Here is a 25,139-nt window from a genome sequence, read left to right on the forward strand (position 1 = left end):
CTTTCCCCAAACTAATCAGAGGAGGCAGCTCCAAGCTGGAGGGGCCGCGGTGCTGACAAGCTGGGGGGCTGTGCCATCTGCCGGCCAGGCAGCAAGGAGAGCACCCTCACCTTCCTAACCCCTTGCAGAAACCAGTTCTTTTCCTCTTTTGGCATCTGCAATTTTGTTTATTGGCCTTTTCTTAGATTAATAATTCTATTCTTTTGTATCACGAAGAATTATTATTTTAAAATGCTTTCGATAGAAGTACTGAAAGGATGTGGTAAGAAAAGAATTATGAGATCACCACTCCTTTTTTTTGTCTTTGTCACGTAAATGGAGCTGAAATCTAGTAAGTGGAATTCCAGGAGACTTGTAATTTTAAATTATGATGCTCATAATGTATCTTGATGGAAATGTCTTTGGGTTTCTTATCTACTTCCTGAAATAACTAGCTGCATTTGTAAGATTCCTTGAATGAGCACATGGGCTGCTTTGCAGCTAATTTAAATTCCATAGCACAAAGCATGTTTTTTCTTTTGAATGACTAACTATATAATAGAGGTCACTCAGACACTATTTCCTCTCATTTTTGACTCAGCTTCAGCATTGATTTTATGTCCAAAAATGTCCATGTTATTTTATAGATGGTCATATAAAGAAAGAAGATGGAAAAACCCTTAATGTGTTTGGATTTTGTATGTTTTTTTATTGCCTGGAATTTCCTTTGATGACAATTAGAACAACAAATAGCAAAAACCAAAAGACAGAATGAGAGCTAACTAGTATCAACGGGGTGGTTGAAATGGAAAAATAAAGACTCTGCATTTCAAGTTGTTGTTGTCACAGGGAATTACAGTGTGTAGACACAAGATTTCCCACTTTGGGTCTTTACTGTGAAACGCATGCTGACGATCCCATTGTGGGTTTAATTTAGTCTTATTATTTGGTTGTCTATTCCAGTTGTATTCACCAGATCCACAAAACAATAATTAAAAATAAAAATCTACCATGCCTGAATTAAGAAATTAACAGAAAACCAAATAGCCTCTGAGTTTGTAACAACTGTTGATGCTTCTTTTCCTGGCTACAGTTGTCTTATCTGACGATATTCCCAGAGCTGTATGCCAACAAGGCTGGGGTGGCCAAAATAAAATACTTGGCATGGTAGGGCCATAAATAATCTGAAGCTGTGAGACCAAAACAGCCATGCTGAATTTCAGCACCAGTTCCAAGGCAGGAAGAAGGCAAAATTGGCCAAGTAGGAGAAAGGGAATAATAATAAGGCTTTTATTCTCTTGAGCTTTCAAGAAAAATTTCAGAGAGAAAAAAGAGGAAGAAATTACATTTAAAGTGCTGCTTATTCTGTCCATTATATGATGGGACATTGATAAATATTCAGCAGACTTTGTGGGATGTTACAGGGGGAATTCAAGCCTCTGTTGGGTGGCCTTTGAGTCCAAGACTCTTACTTAAAAGAGAAAAAGCCTAAGTGACCTTAAATTAGTGGTTTTTAATGAGAGATGTGGCTTAAAACCACCTGAGGAACTTTCTGAAGACACACTGCCCTGGACCTGCCTCAGAAAATCCTAATGTTCTGGGTCTGGATCACATCTGCATTTTTAAAAAGCTCCACAGGTGATTCTGGAACACAGATTAATTGAGAGCCACTGCCTTCAAGGATTTCTGCAACTTCCAAAAGCACCTACTTAGAATCCTGAATAATACACACCTGAAGAAGCCAACCACTATGCATCATAGGTACAAAAGTATGTATTCCAAGTTGCAATAAAAGTAGAGAAAGTGTCATGATTAAAGCTATCAAAAGCTAGAAACTCCTTACCTTTTTGCTGCCTAGATTTCAACGTTATATAACTTAAAATATAATACCTAACTGGATAATAACTTGAATGCCATCATCTACTCCATTTGGCATGCTAAAATTCCTTATTAAAATATTCCAAATCACCAAAAAATTGCTGTTATCATTTTCTGAGGACAGGATATTTGCCTTTGACTCATGTTTCCATACCCCCTCCCCCAACACATACACACACACACACACAGACACACACACAGAAAAATCTAACAGGACCTGATCTCCAGGTGTGAAGATTTGTGCCAAAGAGACAAAAAGGTTAAACTTCACACCATTACTGATATTAAAGAAGAACTTACCTTTAAAAATAATCATGTTGATTAGTAAAGAAGCATAGTTGTCTAAAGAGCCAAAATGGCAACAAGGGCTAAGCAGGTAACTTAAAATCCCAGTTCGTGGGTTGTCCTTCTGGTTCTGGCACCGTTTCTCCCTGTGTGACCCCTGTCTCCTGTACTCAGTCTCATCCTGAACAAACAAAGTTGAATCAGCCTCCCTAGGGAATGAGAGCTTCATTCCTTCCCATCAGAAGCTTCAGGATGGGCAGTTAAGGTGAAGGACTGTGTCTTGAACATGTGGATGTGCAAACACCTGGCAAAAATTAGCAACCACTTAATTTTAGAGCACCAGCCATAGGGATAGTTCCAAAGTGGGTTGACTATAGACTCTTCACCACTGTGAAGAGTCTACAGCCACTTGTTCTTTCAGTGGCTGTAGGTGATGGGAGACTTGTGCTTAGCTGAATATCTTCATGCCTGTTTGAGGATAGAAAACCACAGAAGACTCCAACCTAATTCCATTTTTCATTGAGGAGGCACCAGTTGAACATAACTATCAAATTGGATATCTAACAAACAATATCATTTTCTAATTTATACATAAAAATCTAATAAGAAAAAAAGGTGATGCTTCGGGGCATCTGTGTGGCTCAGTCAGTTAAGCATCTGACTCTTGATTTCAGTTCAGGTCATGATCTCCGGGTCTTGAGATTGAGACCTGCCTCTGGCTCCTTGCCCAGCTTAAGATTCTCTCTCCCTCTCCCTCTCCCTCTGCTCCTCCCCCTCCCCACATGCTTGCTCTCGCTCTCTCTCTCTCTCTCCTCTAAAAAAAGGGGGGGGGCGAAGCTGCTAAAACCTTTCATTACTGTTCCTTTTGCAGAAAGACTTTAAAAGGCAGTAGAAAAAAATAAAGCAGTGGGCAATTGAAAAGAGTCACAGACGAGCTTGAAGCTTGAGCTTCCTGAGCACCATCCAGCAATACTCTTATTGAGCAGCAACAAAGATTCTATCCCAAACACAGAGGACACTGAGATGAGTGAGAAACAGTCTCCCCCTCAAGGCCCCTCTGGCTTTAATTGAAGAAACAGGACAGGCCATTAAAAGATAAATACTGTCACATTATAACACAAGATAAATGACTAGGAGGTGTGGGGTTCTCCTGGAAGGGATAGGAGTTCTAAGGAAGGTGTGATCACAGGAGGTGGGAGTCAAAGTCCAAGTGGACCAGAATGAACAGCAAGCCTGTCATAGAGGAGGAGTGATGATTGCAAACAGGATAGCTGGGGGAATATCTATTTTATAATCAACAGACAATGGCTGGAGCAAGGGCTAGGAGCAGGAAAAAAAAAAAGTTCAGTTTCTAGATATAAGCTGGGCCTGACCCAAAAGCCAAGAAATGAGGGTTTTCTTGTCTGCAGGCTGTGGGGAGGCGCTCAAAATTTTTTAGCAGAGGTGTAAAAGCTGAAGGTGGTATTTTAGAAAAAAAAAAATCTACCTGGCAATATGCCTGTAATGATTTTTTTTCAAAGATTTTATTTATTTAGTTGACAGAGAGAGACACAGCGAGAGAGGGAACACAAGCAGTGGGGGAGGGGGAGGGAGAAGCAGGCTTCCCGCTGAGTGGGGAGCCCGATGCAGGGCTCGATCCCAGGACCAGGGACCATGACCTGAGCCGAAGGCAGACGCTTAACGACTGAGCCACCCAGGCGCCCCTGCTTATAATGATTTAACAGGCGTAAAGATTAGGAGAAATAAAATTAGGTGCCATCACATAGTCCAGAAATAAAGAAGAGGAGAGTCTGGACTAGAGAAGTAGCTGTGAAAATAGACAGGGCCGTGCAGAAGCTGAGTTCCATTTAGAGAAGTAACAGAACACTATGACTGAGGGATATAAGGGGCACAGGAATAAAAAGGAGCAGATCAGCGCTTTGACAGATATTTATAGAACTCCTGTGTTGTACCAGGCCTTGTACTAGGTCCTAGGGGACAATGAGGAACAAAATGATTTCAGAAATGACTACCAGATGGGGTGACTTTGGTGGAATTTTTGGAAAAGAGTTCCAACTCTCCCTGTCACCATGAACTCAGTCCTCCCCATCTACATAGGAACAAACCATAGAAAATCAGTGGGCAAAAGTATGTTGTGGGATTTCACTGACCTAGCTTCACGTTTTGGGAACTGAACTATGCTCAGACATATTCAACTGACAGTGGCTTGGGTAGACATCCCATGTCTAAGCTTGTAAGACACTAACAGGGTTGGCTCTCATTTCAGTTTCCATTGGCAGCAGTCAGTGGCTCATCCAGATTTGGAGTCTCTGTCTTTTACTCTTTTCCGTTTATTTTTTATCTTTACTCACCCTGAAGGCATACCAAAAAAATCACTTAAACATTTACATGCCCTCCATCTCCAGCAGTGTCCTATTTTTCTTTGGCTGAATTGAGTTGGCAAAAACTGCCCCCCCCCGCAAAAAAACCCAGGATGATTATTGTGTCGTGGGCTGAAATTGTGCATCATAGCATGACCTATGTGGCACTCTCAGCCATGCCAACACCCATACCCTTGATGTTGAAGGGATTAGGGAATGTATCAGTTGAGCTAGAGGGAGGATGGTTGAGTTTTGGGTTACTGTTTCTCTGGAAATCACATGTATTAAATGCCTTAGGTGTTGATGAGTATCCTATTGCTTGGCTGAAGGTTAATAAAGCATTTGGTAAAACATAGACACTAAATTAGAAGTGACATTTCAACCATGAATTATTCTCCAGCCTCTAGGGAAACCATCCATACTACCTCATATAATACCAGAATTTGGACCGTCCTTAGAAATAATGACATACAAAAGAAATTCAATTTGCCACCACCTTCCTGCAAAACCATTCCACTAGTATTATTACCCTGCTATTAATAATCACTGACTGGGGCGTCTGGGTGGCTCGATTGGTTAAGCATCTGACATTTGGATTTGGCTCAGGTCCTGATCTCCTGGCTTGTGAGATCGAGCCCTACGTCGGGCTCCGTGCTCAGCGGGAGTCTGCTTGGATATTCTCTCTGTCTGCTCCTTCCCCCACTCACTCACTCTCTCTCTCTCTCAAACAAATAAATCTTTAAAAAAAATAATCAGTATCTTTCCTTATTTTTATCTTTCAAAATGTCATATTAGTCCAGCAATCTTTAAGAATACTTCTAAGTCTACTTTTCATAGATGGTCACTGGATGCTGTGGTTGGGGCCCACTGTTACTCAAACACTACCTGTCTACAGATTAGAAAAAAAGGAAGCTTTGCAGATATGTTACAACAGCCATTCCCTTTTAATCTCTTTCTGAAGTGGGATTAAGTTCAAAGCTGTGACCACATATCCAGAGGTGACTCATCATATAGTTTCAACCAAAAAAAAAAAGCCAATTGGAAGCTAAATGAAAGGTGTTGAATCTATTGCATTTTGTGCACATTTTCTCATCACTCATTTGCTTGTCTTTTTTTTTAATTTTATTTTATTATGTTATGTTAATCAGCATACGTTACATCATTAGTTTTTGATGTAGTGTTCCATGATTCATTGTTTGCCTCATTTGTTTTTGCATCCGCACTCTGGCAAGTGATAAGAGCTCAGTATTGCTCAATATGCAACTACTAATAGTTGTAATATCAGTAGCAGTAACAATACCTTTTAGATATAAAAATCATGTTAATTTAATTTGAGAAGTCTAAGTCAGTGGTTTTCAAGTTTTAGTGTACTCAAGAATCACATAAAGTGCACACTTGAAACGCACATCACATTCGTCAGATTGACCAGGAGAAATTCTGATTCGACAAACCTGGGATGGAGCCCAGAAACCACTGCATGATTTGGATGTAGGTAATCCATAGATCACACTGTGAGAAACGTTGGCTCTATCTGGAATTCACCAGATATCAGTTTCTACATTGGCATATGAAAGCAGGGGGAAGAAATTCATTCTAAAAGTAAATTGCTATGTCCTTGAACAGAAAATGCTACCAGCTCTCATTCAGAATAATATCATACTGAGTAAAATAACTGGCACTTCAGAGAAATAGCTCTCATTGAAAGAAAACAATGCAGAACTCCACTAGATTATTGAAATACAACTGCTTAGGAAGAGCTCACTCTTCTCTAAAATCCTGTGTCTGTTTAGGGGGAAATGCTTACAGAGTAAATGATACATACCATGTGTTCTATCTCTCTCTGTTGATAACACTTGCATGTTAAAAACAATGTATTTGAAGTGAGCTATTGCTCTAGTTCTCATTAGGCACATAGGCCATCAGATATGAATAGAAAAGTCTACATTTCTTCTGAGCTCTGAAGTCCTGTGGCTTGAAAATAAATATGATACTAAATTCATCAAGTAGGACAGGGCACCTGGGTGGCTCAGTCAGTTAAGCATCTGCCTTCAGCTCAGGTCATGATCTCGGGGTTCTGGGATCAAGCCCCACATCACAGCGGGCAGTCTGCTTCTCCCCCACCCATTGATAGGCACACATTCTCTCTCTCAAATAAATAAATAAAATCTTAATGAATTAATTAATTCTTCAAGTAGGAATAGAGGAAGGAGGAGGGAAACCCAGATATCTATTTAGGTAAGAAGTTTGTCTGGTGCCATCCTTGAGCTTGTTAGGGAGAATCTGAGAAGGGCCTCTGGAGAGCAACCAAAGCTGGTTAAAGTCTGAGATTTGGTGACCAGAGTTGATTACACAGAAGGGTAGGGCACAAATGTTAATGGGCAACTCCTCTTTGCTGTTCAGTAAAGGTTGAGCTCTGATTGTGTCTTATAGGAAATTGCGTTAGGAAAATTTAAGAGTTATTGAAATGCTGAAATGCAGTGCTAAAAATGATTCATTCACTCAACATTCAACAAACATGTATTGAGCATCTACCATGCACCAAGCACTGCTGCAAAGCCCTGCAGAAGGGGTCAGTGGTGTAACTGTGCCTCCCTGGAAGCTTTTAAATAATCTGTCCTTCTGGGATGACTTGGATACCTTGACTTAATTGGATTCAAACAGTATGTCAATCACCGAAGGGATCAAAATATATATAATGGTGATGTAAAAATATATTACTTTCTGATTCAGTTGATGACTGTCAGCTAGTTGCCTTTCACAACTTCTTATTCCACCCTTTCTTTTTATTAATTGAACCTTGAGTTTTAAATGAGCACATTGCCACTTGGAAGAAAGTCCACATTTCTCAGCTTCCTTTGTGTTAGGTATAACAGTGAGACTAAGTATTGCCAATGAGAGAAAAGTAGAAGTGCTGGGTATGAAATCCAGGCCCTGGACTGAAAGGAAGGAGTTGTATCTTTTTCCCCTTCCTGAATTTGCTGCTTGAAAAAAAAAGGATGTGATGGTTGGAGCACCAGAGCTATTTTATACCATTTTATACCATGAGGACAGGGGTATGCTCTACCCTAGGTCTGGAAGAGCAAAAAGCTAGAAGGACCCTGAACTCGTGATGACTCTCAGGTGACTATGCTACACTATGACCTCAAAGAGAGAGAAATAAACTTTTTTTAAAGTCATTTGGGGGGCAGGTCGTTTCTATTATAGCCAAATTTAGTCTATTTTAGCCAAATTGAGATAAAGGCTGTTTGTCTGCCCTAGACATTAAGAGAAAACTCAATTCAAGCTGCCAAAACAAGGGAAATTTATTGGTCCATGTAGTTCTAAAGTAATGCAGACTTTACAGTGGGTTTGATTGATCTGCTCGATGATGCCATCCAAGAACCAGAATCTCTTGTGTCTCTTCTCCACCTAACACACATGTACTTCATCATAAAGCAGGCCCCTATCCAGGGCAGCACAGTGACTGCCAGCGCTTCTGACTACATGCTTGCACACCTATATTCAGGGAGGGGGACATTCATCTTCTCAGTAAAGTAAGGAAACTTCTTTTGGATCTTGTCTATTCTTATTATTCTGAATTGGTCATCTGCCCATCTTTGAAACACTGACTATAAGCAAGGGCTGACTTACACTGGAGCTACCCTTTCCTGATTGCATGGAGACATGCTGGGGCACCGCAGCAAACTCTCAGGAGCACCATGGCCTATTTTAACATTTCAAAAATAGCGCAGATATACCTGTCAGATAACACACACAATTTTACTGTTAGGTTGCTTGGATCTATATACTTAATAAACAAAAGTGTTAGGGGTTTTTTGGCGGGGGGGAGGAGGAGAGTTGTATTTTGGTTTTGGTTTGGTTTGGTTGGCCTCAAGGCACCATGAAAATATTACTGAGACACCACGGTTCTGTGAACCAAGAAAGGAACCTTTGGCCCAGAGTTGGGTAGGGTTAACTTCCCCCGATTATGTGGGCTACACGGGACAGTGTAGATATACAAATGAAAAGTGGGGGTAGTTACTAAGAAAACAGAGAATAGATGTGGGGGAAGCAACCACAATGTTCACCAGACCCTCAGAAGAGCTAAACCCTGACTTGCTCTTAGGGAGGGAATTTTCTTTGTTTAGGAAAATACAACAGGTCCTTTGGGGTGAAAGGTGCAATCCTTGAAGGCTTGAGGTCAGTAGACAATACAGCAAAAGAGAATGCAAAAATGTCCTTTGTTAGAGGCACTAGGAACAGGGAGACAGGGAAAGAGAAGAGAAAAGGGAGTGAGAAGAGGCCTCAGCCACAAGACAGGGTTGTCAAGTCTTTGAAGAACACCAGCATTCGGTATTCGATTTTAAGTGTTCATATTACTGCAATACTCCAACCTGCCAAACCTGAGGAAAACCTATTACACTATGTGAATAGGGTTTTTTGAGGGAATCAAAGAAAGACTGGAGTCCCTGCCTATGTTGACATGGTTGAAAAGGATAGCACCTGTAAAATAACTATCTCTGAATGGATCTAATTCTCTGGAAACTGGGACCAGAGATAACATGAGAATATAAGCTCCCTCCTTCCCCCCTCCCACCCTTTACCCCCAAGATAGGTAGAAATTATCGAGAGGGCACAGAATAGTGGTTCTCAATCCTGTCTACATATTAGAGTCACCTGGGGGGGGGGGGGGAATGTTTAAAAACGAAATTCTGATGTTTTGTCTTACTCCAGACCAAATAAATAAAAAATCTGTATGGTTGGGACCCAGAAATCTGTACTTTTTAAAAATCTCCCCAGATGATTTTAGTCTGTAGCCATGGTGGAGAACCACTGGCCTAGTATATTACACAAATCAAAGAATAGAGGTACAAGACATTCTTATTTAGATCTTGAAGAGAAGAGAGACCCCTTAAAGTGGAGGTGGAGGAAGGGATGAGGGAGGAGTTGACATGGTGCCTTCTTGTCCCCCTTAAATTCTCTCCACCAAACTAAAACCAGTAGAAAAGCCTGGACTGAGGAGAGCTAGGATCTAGTCCTCACTTTGCAGTTTACTAACTTTGTGTGATTTTAGCTAAGTCAATTAATTTTTCATCTGTGAATCTCTGTAAAAGAGAAGTGGACTTGATAATTTCCAAATTCGTGCCTAGTTCTCAAACTTAGGATTCTTAGTTATAGAATACTAAGAATATGACATCACTTCCTTAGCTTCTCAGAGTACCTTATTAACATTCACTGTCTGACACTAGCAAAAACCACATCCAGAAGGAAACCAAGGTTTCTCCCCAACCCAAAGGTAACCCCACACAAGAGTAGGCAAGGTGGGGATGGCTGTTTTCTTCATTAGCCATGGTTTGGTTGTAGTCATTTACAGGGTATTTCTGTACCCTGGTTTCTGGGAAAAGATATATGGGGACAACAGCTGTTTTTTTAAACACTTATCCCTTTCTTTTCAGGGCAAAAGAGTAAATAGAATACTTATTTGGAAATTTGCTTTCTTTCTTTTTATGGTTGTTTTTCCTTCTCCTTCCCATGAATATCAGCTCTTCTCCTAAAATATAAATAAATTTGATGACTTTCTCCTAAAAACAGTGGTTTTCAACCAGAGGCAACTTTGCCCCCCAGGGGACATTTGGTAATGTCTGGAGATGTTTTTGTTACAACATGGTGGGTGGGAGAGTAGATGCTCCTGGCATGTAGTACATAGAGACAGCGATGCTGCTAAACATCCTACAATGCACAGGACAGCCCCCATAACAAAGAATGATCTAGCCCAAAATATCAATAGTGCCGAGGTTAAGAAACCCAGTCCTAAAACATGAATGAGATTTGTCAGCCCTGTTTCACAGAAATTTTAATTTCTGAGCCTATCACAATTAAGGTGACCCCTGATTAGAGACAGCAGTGACTCCTGAACGTCAAGTAACCACACCAGCATGTGTTTTCAGGAGCCAGGAATTAAATAGCTGTATACAGTCCCAATGTTTATTAGATTTTTGTGTAACATTATTTTCAGGTATTGGAACTACTTAGTATACATGGACAAAAATGAAATAAATCACAGAAATTGAGTAACAAGGCCGTATGTAATTGCCTTTTATTACCAGCCTTTGAGGGAAGTGGAGTTGGGGCCTCTATGCAGTCTCCTTTACTGACAAATTCAGTGGGGGTAAACAGATTTTGTTTTGAGTGTGTATATTTTAAAAAAATCTGAAGAACTCATATCAAACTTTTAATAGTGGTTACCATAGGGAAAGAGGGAAGAGAGAAGAATAAGGTGGGGCAGAGAGGGGAGAAAGAAGACTTCAACTTTTTTAAATCAGCTTTATTGAAATATAATTTCCATATAATAACACTTTATTTCCATACAATTCACACTCTAGATGTACAATTCAATGAGTTTTGACAATGGTATATGGTTGTTTGAAGTCCAATAGAACTTTAACTTTTCATAGTTGAATCTCATAAGAAGCTTATGTTTCATAATTTTGTTTATAATTAGTTTTTTTGTTTATAATTAGAAACATGTTTTAGAAGATTTGTCTGAAATTATATACTCCTACCTCACACCATTTTGTAAAAGCTGCTTACAAAGTTGCATGAAGGATATCAAAATAACCAGAAATAAAAGGGTAAGATGATTTAAAAGGAAAACAATGCTTTAACTTGAAGCCAAGGAGTCCCGGGGTGGCTTAGTCAGTTAAGCATCCGACTCTTGATCTCAACTCAGGTCTTGATCTCAAGGTCATGAGTTCAAGCCCCATGATTAAAAAAAAAGAAAAAAAGATTAATTGGAGCCAAGTTTAAGAATGCAGACCATGGATTCTCATTTCATTCTTTACACATAGAACAGAGTTTAAGCTTCCAGTTAGTCAGTGTGAAAAGGGAAACCCTTTCCACCTTCTTTTGCGTGTTTGAGAGCTTCAGTGAATTTAAGCTCCTACTTAGCAAACCCAGTTTGCCACCCTTCCTTCCAAGAGTACGTGGGTTTCATAAAACCACTGAAGGTTAATCCCCAGTTATTATTTGCCCATGAGGACACAAAAGTTATATGAGCCAAATTTTAAAGCTAAAGTTATCCATGGCATTAACTAAGAGGCTGTAGGGCTAAAGTAACTTTTTATGAAGAGCCAACTTGCCCTAACATCTAGGAACTAAGTCTTATAAAATCATGAAGTCTCCTGTGTAGGGCTGTGGTTTGCTAGAGTCAGCTCCTACCAGCTTACGAGAGCTGATTGTTAAATTTCCAGGTATTTTGGGGTGCCTGGGTGGCTCAGTCAATAGCTATATTGACTGCCTTCAGCTCAGGTCATGACCCTAGGGTCCTGGGATCAAGCCCCATGTCAGGCTTCCTGCTCAACAAAAATCCACAGAAGCATTCTGTTGTGAGAATCAATTGGCAATATGAAATTTACATTCAAGAGTATTGAACATTTTATTATTATTTATAAACTGTGTGCTACCCATCCTTCATATAGGTAAAATTTGTAATAAATTTATGTGCGTATATTATGCATATATTTTCCCCTACATTTACCAGCACACTACTGCCTGGAGCTAAAAATCTCAGAGTACTGAACATACACTAAAGATTTTTTTTTTTTTAACACCTAGGCTTAGATGTAATTGGAGGTCCCAGTGATGATTTTCTTCACCTCGTTTCAGAGGGCAGGGGGAAGTGTTCTCTTTCATGAGAACAGATTCTTCTCTAACCCCAAGGCAACCCTTTCACAATGGCCAAGTAGGCCAGGCAGAAGATTTTGAATGAGTCTAAAGCAAAGCAATCACAGTTATCGTAAAAGAAAATATAAATATATGCCCTACTGATGAGATAGCCAAGGAATATTTGCTCATACAGAAAATAAGCACTAATCCACCAATGGTAGGGTCAGACTGAACAGGACTGATCCTGGACATCATTGTAAAGTGTGTGTGTTTGGCCATTTCTCCTCTCTCACTCTGGAGCCTGCTCCTCTTCTTCTCCATCTAAAAGCATTTAAAGGCAAACTTTTCAAAATATATGCATGTCGGGCACCTGGGTGGCTCAGTCTGTTAAGCGTCTGCCTTCAGCTCAGGTCGTGATCCCAGGGTCCTGGGATCGAGCCCCACATCGGGCTCCCTGCTAAGCAGGGAGTCTGCTTCTCCCCCTCCCTCTACACCTCTCCCCCTGCTCATGCCCTCTCTCTCTCGAATAAATAAATAAAATCTTTAAAAAAATAAATATATATGCATGTCAAATAACTTGTATCTATAGGAAAAATCAGTGCAAAGGCTGCAAGTTAGTGAGCTCAGAGTCTAGTCCTTCAAGGGATATTGCAGAGGTGGTAGTTGGTGTGATAGGAAAAAAGTAAGCATTTGGAGGTTGATGTACCTGAACTTGAATCCTGGGTTTACTTAACACGTGACCTTGGACAAATTACTGAATTTCTCTGAACTTTGGTTTTCTCATTTGTAGAAATGAATAAGTGTGAGAAATGAATGAAGAATAGATGAACCACCAATAAATAGAAGATAGCTCAATAAATGTTCCAGTTGTTTCTTGCTATCAAATGACACAGAGAACCTAGAAGATCCCCAAGCCCCCAGTACCCAGGGGAATTAATTTTTTTTTAAGATTTTATTTATTTATTTGAGAGAGCGAGAATGAGAGAGAGAGAGAGCACATGAGAGGGGGGAGGGTCAGAGGGAGAAGCAGACTCCCTGCTAAGCAGGGAGCCCGATGTGGGACTCGATCCCGGGACTCCAGGATCATGACCTGAGCCGAAGGCAGTCGCTTAACCAACCGAGCCACCCAGGCGTCCTCAGGGGAATTAATTTTTGAAGGTGGGATTAGGGTACAGGTATCTGGGGAAGCATAGCCAGGGCGTGACTTCAATATCTAAGTAGGCAACTAGATATATATCTTGCATATAAAATATATAAACAAGACTGTGGGAGATCTGTTTCTGCCACAGAGCTAGTCTTAGAGAATGCATGGGCAGGAGTTAGAAGGGAGGTAGGATCCCAGATTTTGCATTTTGGAAGGGGTGCTTTGGTCTGAATTTCTTTCCTCTACGCCCCTGAAATTAGAAAATGAAGACTGTGACTCACCCAGAGAATCTCCCTTGTTCCTCCTGTCTATGCCCTGCTCCCCAGCCCTCCACAGAGCTCAGAGTGGTCCTCCAGTGAGAAGATGAGAGTTTTTCCCAGCCTTCCACAGAAACCTTTTTTTTTTTTTTTTTTGAGGATCCCTTCCAGAAATGCTTCATGTGCTTTGTGGTTGTAGTTTGAAGGACAGAAGTCTTTCGTCCCCATATTCAGGTGGGCCTTATGATCGGAACAAAAGCAGCAACTCCAAATATGAGAGAATTTGTGGAGGAAATGGCAGTTAGCTTCGATGGGAATATTTGGCATTGAAAGTTGGCCCAGATTTGACTCAAAGGAACCATGTTACTTCATTCTTAGGATCTGTATAGCCCATCAATTCAGAGAGGATGTTTAACAGACAGCCTCTCTCAGGTTCTGTTCATTTTGAGCTGATCCATTGAAAGATCCATAAAAAATGAAAACACAGTAGTTCTAGAATATTATCCATAGCTGTATTGACTCAGCCTTAAAAGGACTGTCTGGGTTTAATGCCTGGTTAATTGTCAGCTCTCAATAAACTCTTGATGGACAGATAAATAAATGAATGAGTAATTTTAGATATACAGTAGCAACAAAAAGTATGCTTGAGAATCACATCATATATCTCAATAGAATCTATAATCTGTCCCTTTTAATATTGCCTGTTTTGATATGTTGACATGGGTACATATGTATATTTCATAAGTGATCAATTATGAGAGAGCCAAACATGCTCTGAATATTTCCTAACCATCTCTAAATACACAAAAATCTAATAAATACTACCTAAATACCTTCTATGCACCTTTCATTATTTGACCCATTAAAGTCCTAAACTGTTCTGTGAAACAACATAGCCCAAGAATTTTTGTTTTTTAATAATTGATGTAATACAAAGAAACCATGAGTAACAAGTGGGAGAATGTAGCTGCCTTCCAGCCCTTTGAATGAGAAAATTCCCAGAAATGCTGGGAACTGCCGGAAATGCCTGGTTGTTAATGCAACTAGCCATGCAAATTCTCTTGGGCTGAAAGCCAGACGTTTCCCACTCTATTTTGTGACAGCTCCACTCTGGGGAGCAAGGCAGATTCCTCCAAACCAGCAGCTGTGTAACAGACCACGATGATTCGGCCAACATGGTTCTCAGAGCCATTTCCACTTTGCTGTGTGCCTTCTTTATTAAGGGGGTGCCTGTAACGGAAGTGAGGTTGACTTTCTTTTTACTGCTAGCATCCCCTTTGTGTGCCTGTCCTGTCTTAAATTATAGATTGTCATCTCCTGAAGGAAGAGCTTGCAACTAAATTATCTTTGGGTTTCTTTCTCTTTCCCACCTGTCGCTGTCATCGTGCCTAGCCCCAGGGGGGCCCTCCATAGAGAACTGTTGGATTGAACCAAACACTAGTCGTGTCCAATCCCAATAATACTTTGTTTTACATAAAGTGGAATAATTCCTTTGGGAAACAGCACAAGTCAGAAATGGCATTTAAAGCAAGGACTTGACTTCTCAGATCTTTCTCTAAAGCTGTGTTGAACTCATGCGTATTATCCGGAGTCTAGGGCCTCTCAGGAATTTAGAGTGTCCATAGAGAGCTTTCTCCTTTCCATTCAGACTTGGGGCACAGTGAGAAGCAGGAATTTGATCCCCTGGGGTTAAAAGAACACTTTACACAGAGCTCTGGAGCAATACACCACCTCCACCCTTTTTTAGGAAAAAATGCTGGCACATAGAACTGAACAGCCAACAGCCACATTCTCAAGATACTTGAAATGATGCTCATCTTTTAACAAAGGCTTCTGTGCATCCACAAAGAGCAAACAAAACCTGCTCCTCCCCGCACTATGGCTGCATCTTCGTCCTCAGGAGCCTCAGCTCTTTGAGGCAATGCCCTGCCAGGCAGGCCCATGAGCACATCCTCACATCGCCGGTTCCAACAACAGAGGAAAGATGTTAGAGATACAGTCTTCCGAATTTTTTCTATGTGTTCTTCTCCGAATGGTGAGCACCCTGCCTTGTGGATATCTGTGTATTTCCTGAACCCAGCTATAAGTAAATGGCAAGCTGTCTTATTTAGACAATAGTAACATATACAAGAAAGGAAAATGATCACTCTCACAGAAAAAGAGAAACCTATTCTTTGTTGGAGAACACAGAAACTCTTTGTGTTTAGAATAAGCACCTTTGGCTTTTTCAAGAAAAAACAATATATTTTTTGTTTATTACTTATAGTTACCACTTCCTAAATCCTTTTCATTTAGAAAGACTACGCCTGACATAGCTTTTGTATTTTCTCCTTTCCACAGTTAAACAGAACCCCTCACTGCTCCAAATGGGGCCCGTTCTATTATTAAAAGTCATTTCTCTGGGCACATTTTTTAACCTGTCTTAAAATGATAACCATGGGACCTTAATAAATTGATTGAAAAACGTCTCCTAAGGTGGCTTTGTTAAGACATTTATTTTAAGAATAACTCTCAGTAGAATTCATCAGTGAATTACTTTATCATGTCCCAATGTTAAATTATTTCCCCGCCAAGGGTATGATAATTCCTTTACTGATAACAATGAAAAAAAATGTAAGTATCCTCAAACAGTGCTAGGTTGGTACTAGCTCTGTTGTTAGTAATTTTAAGAATACTCTCACCAGAAGCTATAAATTATAAATATCAGATCCGGAAAAGAGAGAAATACCAATGAGTGAGGAAAAGCAATGGTTACAATTTCAAATAAATCTCATTAACTGAAGAACAGGGAAAACACAGAGGAACCAAACGGGCAGGATTGTTCACTGAAGGAGCTGAGGGTGGGGGATGGAAGGGATGGAGCCCAAGTAAATAAAGCACCCCAAGAACGGAAATATACAGTCTCCATTACTCAGAAGAACTGGGCACTTGCTGAAGTAGGACAACCTTGGAGATTTTAATTTGTTCCCTCACTAATAAACAAGAAGTCAGCACTGATAACGCTCCTTGATAATACTTCCTCTGGAATGTACAACATTCCATGTTTCTGCTCCTTAGTCACTACCGGACATGCATGAGTCAGACTGAGAGGTGGGGAAATTGCCAGGCTGCTCATGGGACCATTGAAGGTATAGTCAGGCCCATAGATGTGATCTTGCCATGCTTCTTTCTCTTTCAACTCATCTTACACTAGGAGTGATAGGTGATTTCTTTGCCTTTGGATAAAGAATGTAGTGAATCACCCTGTAGACCATGAATTAGTGGGAGCAACTAGTCTGAATGTGATGGACCAAAATATGCTGCCCACAATTCTCCCAGTGGCTTAGAAAATTAGGTCAATGGAAAAATTCAGTTTTCTGGGTTTTGTTTTCTTTGTGTCTAAGCTTGACCAGGTAACAATGGCTGTACATACCATGTTTTAAGGATCTTTGTCCTACTTAGTAAGCCTACTGAGGTCCTACTTAGTAAGCCCCTGGCCCAGGGAACTGTCTCCTGGTGGTCTGGAAGAAATCTTGAATTTCTCGGGTAAACTCGATCGAATCCACATAAAGGATGACAGTCAGTTCTAACTGTAAATGAGCAGACTAGCCATCTTGGCCCACCTTCAATAACACATAATAAGTAGAGATTCAGACATACTAGAATCCTATTCCATGCACCCAGAAAGAAACATGCTGGCCAGACTGACCAAGAGTGATTGCTGAAAAGTTTCATAAATCCTAACTTGCATGTTGCATTTAGAGACAGTTCCACTTATATCTTGAGGAAATCCATCTGCTCATTGGGCTTTTGGACCATTTTACTAAATCACAGGTCACAAACTGACAGAGACATATGTATGTTCAGTTCGATATACACAAAGTTTTTTCTTTTCTTTCTTTGTTTTAATGCTTTCAGGTGCTACAAACTGTCTAGTTTGCCCCAGGTCCACCACTCCCTATTATGTTACATCCAAAATCATTTGGGTGAGAACCACAGAGTGTAGTGTCCTATTGTACAGCATAAGGAAAAAGCCAAACATTGGCCTCACTGATTTAGCCCCATTCACATTAATTAATGAATTGTATTTCTTTTTCTGGACGAAGACCATACCTTGTTTTTATATATGCAATTGTTCACATATATAAATTGTGAACGTCTCAGTGTACTCTTGATGTTTGCTATATCCTTTGAAAGGAGTGAAGAAGGGGTGCCTGGGTGGCTCAGTCAGTTAAGCGTCTGCTTTCGGCTCTGGTCATGATCCAAGTTTCCTGGGATGGAGCCCCGCATCGGGCTCCCTGCTCAGCACACAGTCTGCTTCTCCCTCTCCCTTTGTGCCTCCCCCTGCTCATGCTCTTTCTCTCAAATAAATAAAATCTTTTAAAAAAAGAAGAAAGGAGTGAAGAAATGAATCAATTAGTTGCAAGCATATTTTAAATACCTGCTAGATGCCAAATGACTTGCAAGAAGCAAAGAGGGAAGGGTGCACATTTATTACATATTTAATAAGTACTAGGAACTTGTGCTAAGCACTGCACAGACATAATCTGTTTTGCTTTGTTTTTTAAAATAATCTTCACGGGCACCTGGTGTTAAATGTCTGACTCTTGAATTCAGCTCAGGTCTTGATCTCAGGGTCGTGAGTTCAAGCCCCACTTTGGGCTCCGTGCTGGGCATGGAGCCTACTTTAAAAAATAAAATAAAATATTCTTCAGAGTTACTCTATGAGAAATAGGTATGACACTGTCATCCCATTTTATAGCTGAGGAAATTGAGGCTTGGAGAGCTTGCTCAAGGTCACACAGTGTTTAGCAGAGCAAGGTTTCAGACCTAGCTCTTTCTGATTGCAGATAGAAACTTGACCCTTATTTGTCTGGTCATGCTGCCATAAAATACTAATAGCTTATTAAGGGCGTATTTCTGTGTCTTATTATATACATTATCTTCATTTAACTTTCACAATAAATATATGAAAGACTATTATTATCCCAGTTTTATAGTGAGAAAACCAAGAAGTCAAAAAAAAAAAAAAAAAAAGCTTAAATTTACATAACTAATAAAGGCTAGAGCTGTGACTCAAACCCAGGTCTTACTCCAGAGTTAATTGCCTAATGTGCCCCCTTCCACACAATGGAAGCTACTATTAATATGTTTTAAAAGCAGCCAAAAAGAAAGTCTGCATAAGATGTATTTATATAGCAATTCATAATAGAAGAAAGCTACTTGGATATGGATTTTTTTTTCTCATAAGCCTCTCCATAGTATTTCTGGGCATATCCATTTTATAAAGAGGGCTAAGTTGAATATGTTTTTAATTTTCTTAGAACAGCTACTCTTTAGGAATGTCTTTCACTTCTTAAATGTCCACATATTCAAGTAGATCTAAGGTTTCTCCATCAGGGCTCTAAAGAATAATAACCACTGCAGGTGATACCCTCTATGGGCCTAACCCTTTAGGGAACAGTTTAAGAAGTGCAAGACAGATGTCCAGCCAAGTCCTGTAGCTACACCAAAATGTAGCATGTCGTGATAGGATTACATATGAAAGAAGAGTGAATGATACCACAAGAGAATAAATTATAAGTACCAAATGAGTGCAAAAAAGTAGATGTTATAGTAGTTTATAGGAGAGCAAGATCTGCTGCAGCTCTGGGGGTCAAGAAAGAGGGCAAAGTGAGACGATTAATAAAGAAGGTTTTGAGTTGTCCAGATATGGTTTTAAATCTACCCATATGACTTTGAGCAAGTAAGTTATTTGATCTCTCTCAGAGATCTATAAAATGGGAATTTTGAGATTAGATAATAATTTTTAAATGTTTCCCATGGTGCCCTGTTTCTTCTTATTGTATAATTGTTTGCCAGTCTCCTCCATTAGGCTGTAACCTCCTCAAAAACTGGATCTGTGTCCCGCTCATCTTTGTGTCTCTCAGCCTTTGGTACAGTGCTTAAGCTCATCCCCATGCCTGATGTTTCTTTCTGTGCAAAGGGTATACCATTATCAGATTACTCCTGCCCTCTCCGGGCTTTTGACATAGTCTACATGAGGAGAAGTGAATGGATTACTTGACTGGTGAGTCAGGAAGAGCCTACTCTATGTCACTCTCCATGTTCTCTTTGGAATGAGTTTTCTACAGGAGCATGCAGTCTCTTGCACTCTTCCATACTGGGAATCTTACTGCCCAATGCTGCCACCACTGAGTGGGCAAGCCTACCTACTTCTGAGGTCTAGTAATATAAAGCACATTTCCATACAGATATTGAAGAGTATAGGGAGACCTGGTTGGAAAGATAGATTCAAACCAGATTATGGAAAAGATCTTGTTATAACTTTATGGCATGGCATTTCAGCAAATTCCTTAAAATGTATGGTTATTGATAAAGAATGGAAAGAGTCTACATAACTAAGCCCAAAATGTATTTGGGCTTTTGTTTGTTTGTCTATCTGTTTTTGGTGTTTGGATATTTTTGTAGTGAGGGATGGGTGGTTGATTTTGGGGGTTTTGTTTTGATTGTGTTGAGGAGATGAGGATAAGGTGTCAATCTTTTAAAATTTTGTACAGAGTTCACCTTTGGGTTTTTTTAAAAGTTATTATATATGAAGGCATTAATAAACCCATCATTTGATGAATAGACCTGTTAAATTAGGTGGGGTTTTTTTTAATTTTTATTTATTTGACAGAACTAGAGAGAGACAGCGAGAGAGGGAACACAAGCAGGGAGAGTGGGTGAGGGAGAAGCAGGCTTCCCGCTGAGCAGGGAGCCTGATGCGGGGCTCGATCCCAGGACCCTGGGATCATGACCCAAGCTGAAGGCAGATGCTTAATAACTGAGTCACCCAGGCGCCCCCATTTTTTTTTTTTTAAACGAAGTGTGGTCTGGGACCATCTGCCTCAGAAATACCTGGAGAGCTTTAGAATAGAAATTTCTATGCCTCACTTCAGATCTGCCTGATCAGAATCCCTGGGGGTGAGGCCTAGGAATATGAGTTTAACATTCTCCTCAAGTGATTTTTATGCTTATTATATTAAGGGCATCACCTGCCAACAGACAGGCTAATTCAATTTAAGTGTATCTACAAGAGGAAATTGTGTGTGTGTTTGTGTGTGTGTGTGTGTGTGTGTGTGTGTGTGTGTGTGTGTGTGGTTATTGCTAAATCAGATTATTGACCAGAATGATTACCACTATAGTCCCTTTTTCCTGTAGACCAGGACAGCCCTGCTTACTCAGCCAAGGATGTCATCAAAACCCCAGCTGGGGGCACCTGGGTGGCTCAGTTGGTTAAGCGACTGCCTTCGGCTCAGGTCATGAACCTGGAGTCCTGGGATCGAGTCCCACATCGGGCTCCCCATTCAGCAGGGAGTCTGCTTCTCCCTCTGACCCTCTTCCCTCTCGTACTCTCTGTCTCTCATTCTCTCTCTCTCAAATAAATAAATAAAATCTTTAAAAAAAAAAAAACCCAGCTGGGCCTTTTGTATATGTCCATTTCACGTCTCACTGATAGGTCTTATGAACAAAAACTAGAAAAATTATGGACAGTTTTAAAACCTTTTTAAATTTACAGACAGGGCGCCTGGGTGGCTGTTAAGCTTCTGCCTTCAGCTCAGGTCACGATCCCAGGGTCCTGGGATCAAGCCCCACATCGGGCTCCCTGCTCCACAGGAAGCCTGCTTCTCCCTCTCCCACTCCCCCTGCTTGTGTTCCCTCTCTCGCTGTGTCTCTCTCTGTCAAAAAATAAATAAAATCTTTAAAAAATAAAAAATAAAAATAAATTTACAGACAAACACACACTTTCAAAAAAAAAAAAAAAACAAGAACACTTACAGTTCTTCTAAAGAATCCTAGCTTCATGGAGTTTTCCTCTTGGGAGTCTAAATGACTAGAGGAAATAGGCAGGAACTTCACAGGAACATTCTTAGGCATCCGTTGCAAGCTTATAACCACACGCTGCCTTCCTTCTGTTTGAAAGTGTGGGGAAATGCTCTGCATAAGCCTGCTTTGTTTCTCTTTATAGATCATGCAACAGATGAGTGACCACCGCTATGACAAACTTACTGTGCCTGATGACGTGGCCGCCAACTGTATATACCTAAATATCCCCAGCAAAGGCCATGTCTTGCTACACCGCACCCCAGAAGAATATCCAGAAAGTGCAAAGGTAAAAAAACATCCTTCCTGGCCACTACAGCTGAGTAGTCCTCTCTGTGACAGTCTTCCTGCCTGGGGATTTTTTTCATGATGGAGTGACAAATAACAGGGACTTCCTTTTCCTCTATACAGGTCAAATCATTATGAAAGCAGAGAGGATACTATAATTTTAGGGCACAAGGAAAATTAATTTAACTCACTCTTCTCATTCATGTCACTGATCACAAATGCATGCACAGTAATTGAGGTGATCATGCCTGGTATTCAAAACTTTTCAAATAAGTACTTAGATCTCCCAAGCCTATGCTGCAGTTCTGATTACACGTATCTCCCCACACTTAGATACGCACTAGGCATAGAGACCTACAATTAGATGGTCAACTGTGTCATTGTTTTCTGACAAATCTGAGCTGCACTTCATGAGAAGGGCATTTGTTTTTTAACGACAGAGAAGTGTGAATGACCCAAAGAGGTGGGTGCTTATTGTCAGGGCTGCAAAAAGGGGGCTTTTGGCTGTGCATCCCAGTTAGCAAAGCATCAGAAAGAGCAAAAAGATGATATACTTACCATCAGGCACCTGTCCCTCTAAGAGCTTCTGCATTTGTGCCCCAACACAGGAATTGTCCCCAGATATGGAACTCTTTCCTGGTCTAAGAAGTCGTTCCTTGTCCTTCCGGGCATCTGCCAGTCTCTTCTGCACATGCAGATATAGCAGCGCTCATCCATAGACCCTCCAAGGGTCCATATCTGTTTTAGACATTTCAGCATCTTCATCTCTGCCCAGAGGAATCATTTGCTTACACTCACCATTACAGAAGAGACTTTAATAGCCACTGATTTTTTTTGTTTATGTATCTTAAAAATTTTTAGCTTTAAAAATTTTAGAAAATATTTTGGCCACCTTTCAGATATGTGATATTATGTAATCACTATGCTTATCTTCTGAATCAGTCATCTTCTTAGCAGATAAAAAGAAAGGGGTGGGGAGATACATAGATGATTTCTCTGTTTCCATGGCTGAAACTGTGAACCTGAGGAAAATAGAGGACCCCTGACCCCAGAATGGGGCTTAACCAGCTCTCAGATGAATAGAGGGTCTCATACATTATTGTGCATTAGGATTGTTAAAAATGCAGGTTCCTAGACCCCACCCTAGAATCTGCAATTTCAACAAGCACCCGGGTCACAGAACTCACTTGGAGAAACACAGCTCTGGACCGTTCATCCTTCTCCAGTCACATTGATCATCTGACGACCAGATGATGATTAGCTGCTTTGGATTCAGCCCTGTGTCTATCCACAGTAACGATGATAACATCCACGTTCACTGAGACTTCCCCTGCGCCAGGCACTGGGCCAAGCCCAGTGTGCATTATCTTGGTTATACCCCACAGCAGCCCTGTGGGGGCGCTCTTCTTAACTCTAATTTTACCGAATAGTAATCCAAGGCTAAGAGGGCATCTGGCACTTGGCTGAAGTCACATTTTAGGTGGTGAGTTGACAGAACTAGGTTTGGAGCCCAACTCTGGCTCCAGCACTCTTAATTAGCCACTGTAGTGAATTTTAAGGAACAAAGTGCTTCCTAAAGAAGCATGGTAGATTGTTTTTTTAGACAGTGTCTTTCAAGTGATTTTGTATTTTTAAAAAAATGTGCTTTATTTGATCATCAGAGAAACATCTGTAGCCTGTTAATTCGAAGTTTGGACACATGCTTTCTGTTAGTGTCAAAAGATGCTATAAAATTCACACCTGTAATTTAAAAGCGGTTTGACCTGAAATGCTTCACTTAAAGTCTATTTTGTCAAGTTCTTCCAGTGGTGTTGGAAGGAAAGAGACCTTACAGTACAGTTGAGGGGGTTTTAAAGTGTGGCAAGGAAGGATTTTCAGACTGAAAACACCACCACTAGCTCTTCCGTATCACTCAACGTTCCTGTGACAACGGCAGAGTGAAGTCATCTCTTGTGACAACCACATTTTTGACACATCTCTGGCTTTGAGGTTAAAGCATAGGGCTCGTGGTTAACCAGTGCCGCCCGCTTCGTTGGTATGGCTGGGGGCACGTGTGGTCTAGACTGCATGCACGTCTTGGGGTTCAACAGCTGAGAAGCCTAAACTCAAAAGCCAAATGCATTCTTGCACTAGGGGAGGAGGTGGGGGGCGGGGCGTAGGGGTAAGACAGAGGCGGAAACATAATCCTTCTGCTTTACCTTTCCTTGATTCCTTCTGCAGGTTTATGAAAAGCTGAAAGACCACATGCTGATTCCTGTGAGCCATTCTGAACTGGAAAAGGTGGACGGGCTGCTCACATGCAGCTCGATTTTAATTAACAAGAAGGTAGACTCCTGAGTCGAAGTCCCCCCCACCCCCCACCCCGTAGCCGGCAATACCGCACTCACAAGGCCAATGACTGTCCCACTCCTGCCGTGTTCATTGACAATCTACTTTGCCACTGTGCTATTAACCCTGGTTTACAAAAAGTCTCCTAAGTTTGCTTCGCTCTGCACCCTCCCCTTCCTCCCCTTGCCGTGGTACCTAAACTGTGGGTTTTGCTAAATGAATTAAACAATCTAGAAAATATAGAGCTAATGAATTATTGAACTGTGATTAATAATAGTAAAGAAACACTCATTTCAGTGTTTGTATTATCAGTGTGAATATATATATGCTGTTTAGTTGCCAATATATGCTAAAGAATGTCTTCTTTATCAGTCAGATAGGCCAGGGTTGTTTTGTTTTGTTTTTCTCTCTGTATTGTTAATCATCTTTGGTTCCTGTGAAATTCCCTGGTCCCTGGCTTCTCTCCTTTTCCTTCCTTTTTCTCATCTGAACTCTGGAAATTTTGTTGCCAGTTACTTTCTTTTGCCTTTCTCACTTCTATTACCTTGGGTAAAATCCACAGTCTTGCCTTCTGGATACCTTCCTGCAGGTCCCTCCTGTCTGCCACATTAGCCTCCTCTGGCCCATGGCTGCATCTTCAGCCACCACCCTCACTCTCGCCAGGAAGGGCAAACGGGTCCCTCAACAGAACTGTGACCAAAATCAGAACGGCTATTTGGGGAAGAGTTAACCAGGCAGAGACATATCCTGATGGGGTTTGTCCCAGAGATCTAAATTCCAGAAGAAGTAGGGTACCACACCTAGGAAGGTAAATTCAACTCCAGAGGGTTACTAGAGATCATAGATCAAGAAGCCTGGAAACACCCAATGGGTACATCTCAGAAAGTCTTTAAGTCACATTCCATGAATTTTTGCTTTATTACTGACCATTTATAGACCTTGGGGAATAGTCTTATTTTTTCCTTCAGCTCATTTCTCTTCCCACCCCCACTCATCGTGACTCACCCTACTTCCAGCCTTCTACCCCCTGCATTTATCCTGGTCTAGCAAATCACTTCTTTCAAAAGAGACATTGCATCTACAAATGATTATTGATGGTCTAGCAAGAGCCAGATGAAGCATATTCAGGAA

General features: G+C 40.8%; 1 protein-coding gene across 1 annotated transcript in view; it reads left to right on the forward strand.

Moving 5' to 3' along the window:
* DDAH1 (dimethylarginine dimethylaminohydrolase 1) overlaps window positions 1-24,017 on the forward strand; it is a 129,484-nt gene extending 105,467 nt beyond the window's left edge. Inside the window, exons 5-6 of the mRNA XM_028102573.1 lie at window positions 21,538-21,681; window positions 23,901-24,017. Coding sequence (XP_027958374.1) covers window positions 21,538-21,681; window positions 23,901-24,017 — 261 coding nt within the window. The remainder of the gene's footprint in view (window positions 1-21,537; window positions 21,682-23,900) is intronic.
* Window positions 24,018-25,139: the final 1,122 nt, after the last annotated feature.

This window comes from Eumetopias jubatus, unplaced genomic scaffold, assembly GCF_037043125.1.
Source record: "Eumetopias jubatus isolate StellerSeaLion01/CBP00866 unplaced genomic scaffold, mEumJub1_p1.0 scaffold_4, whole genome shotgun sequence".
Lineage (NCBI taxonomy): Eukaryota > Metazoa > Chordata > Mammalia > Carnivora > Otariidae > Eumetopias > Eumetopias jubatus.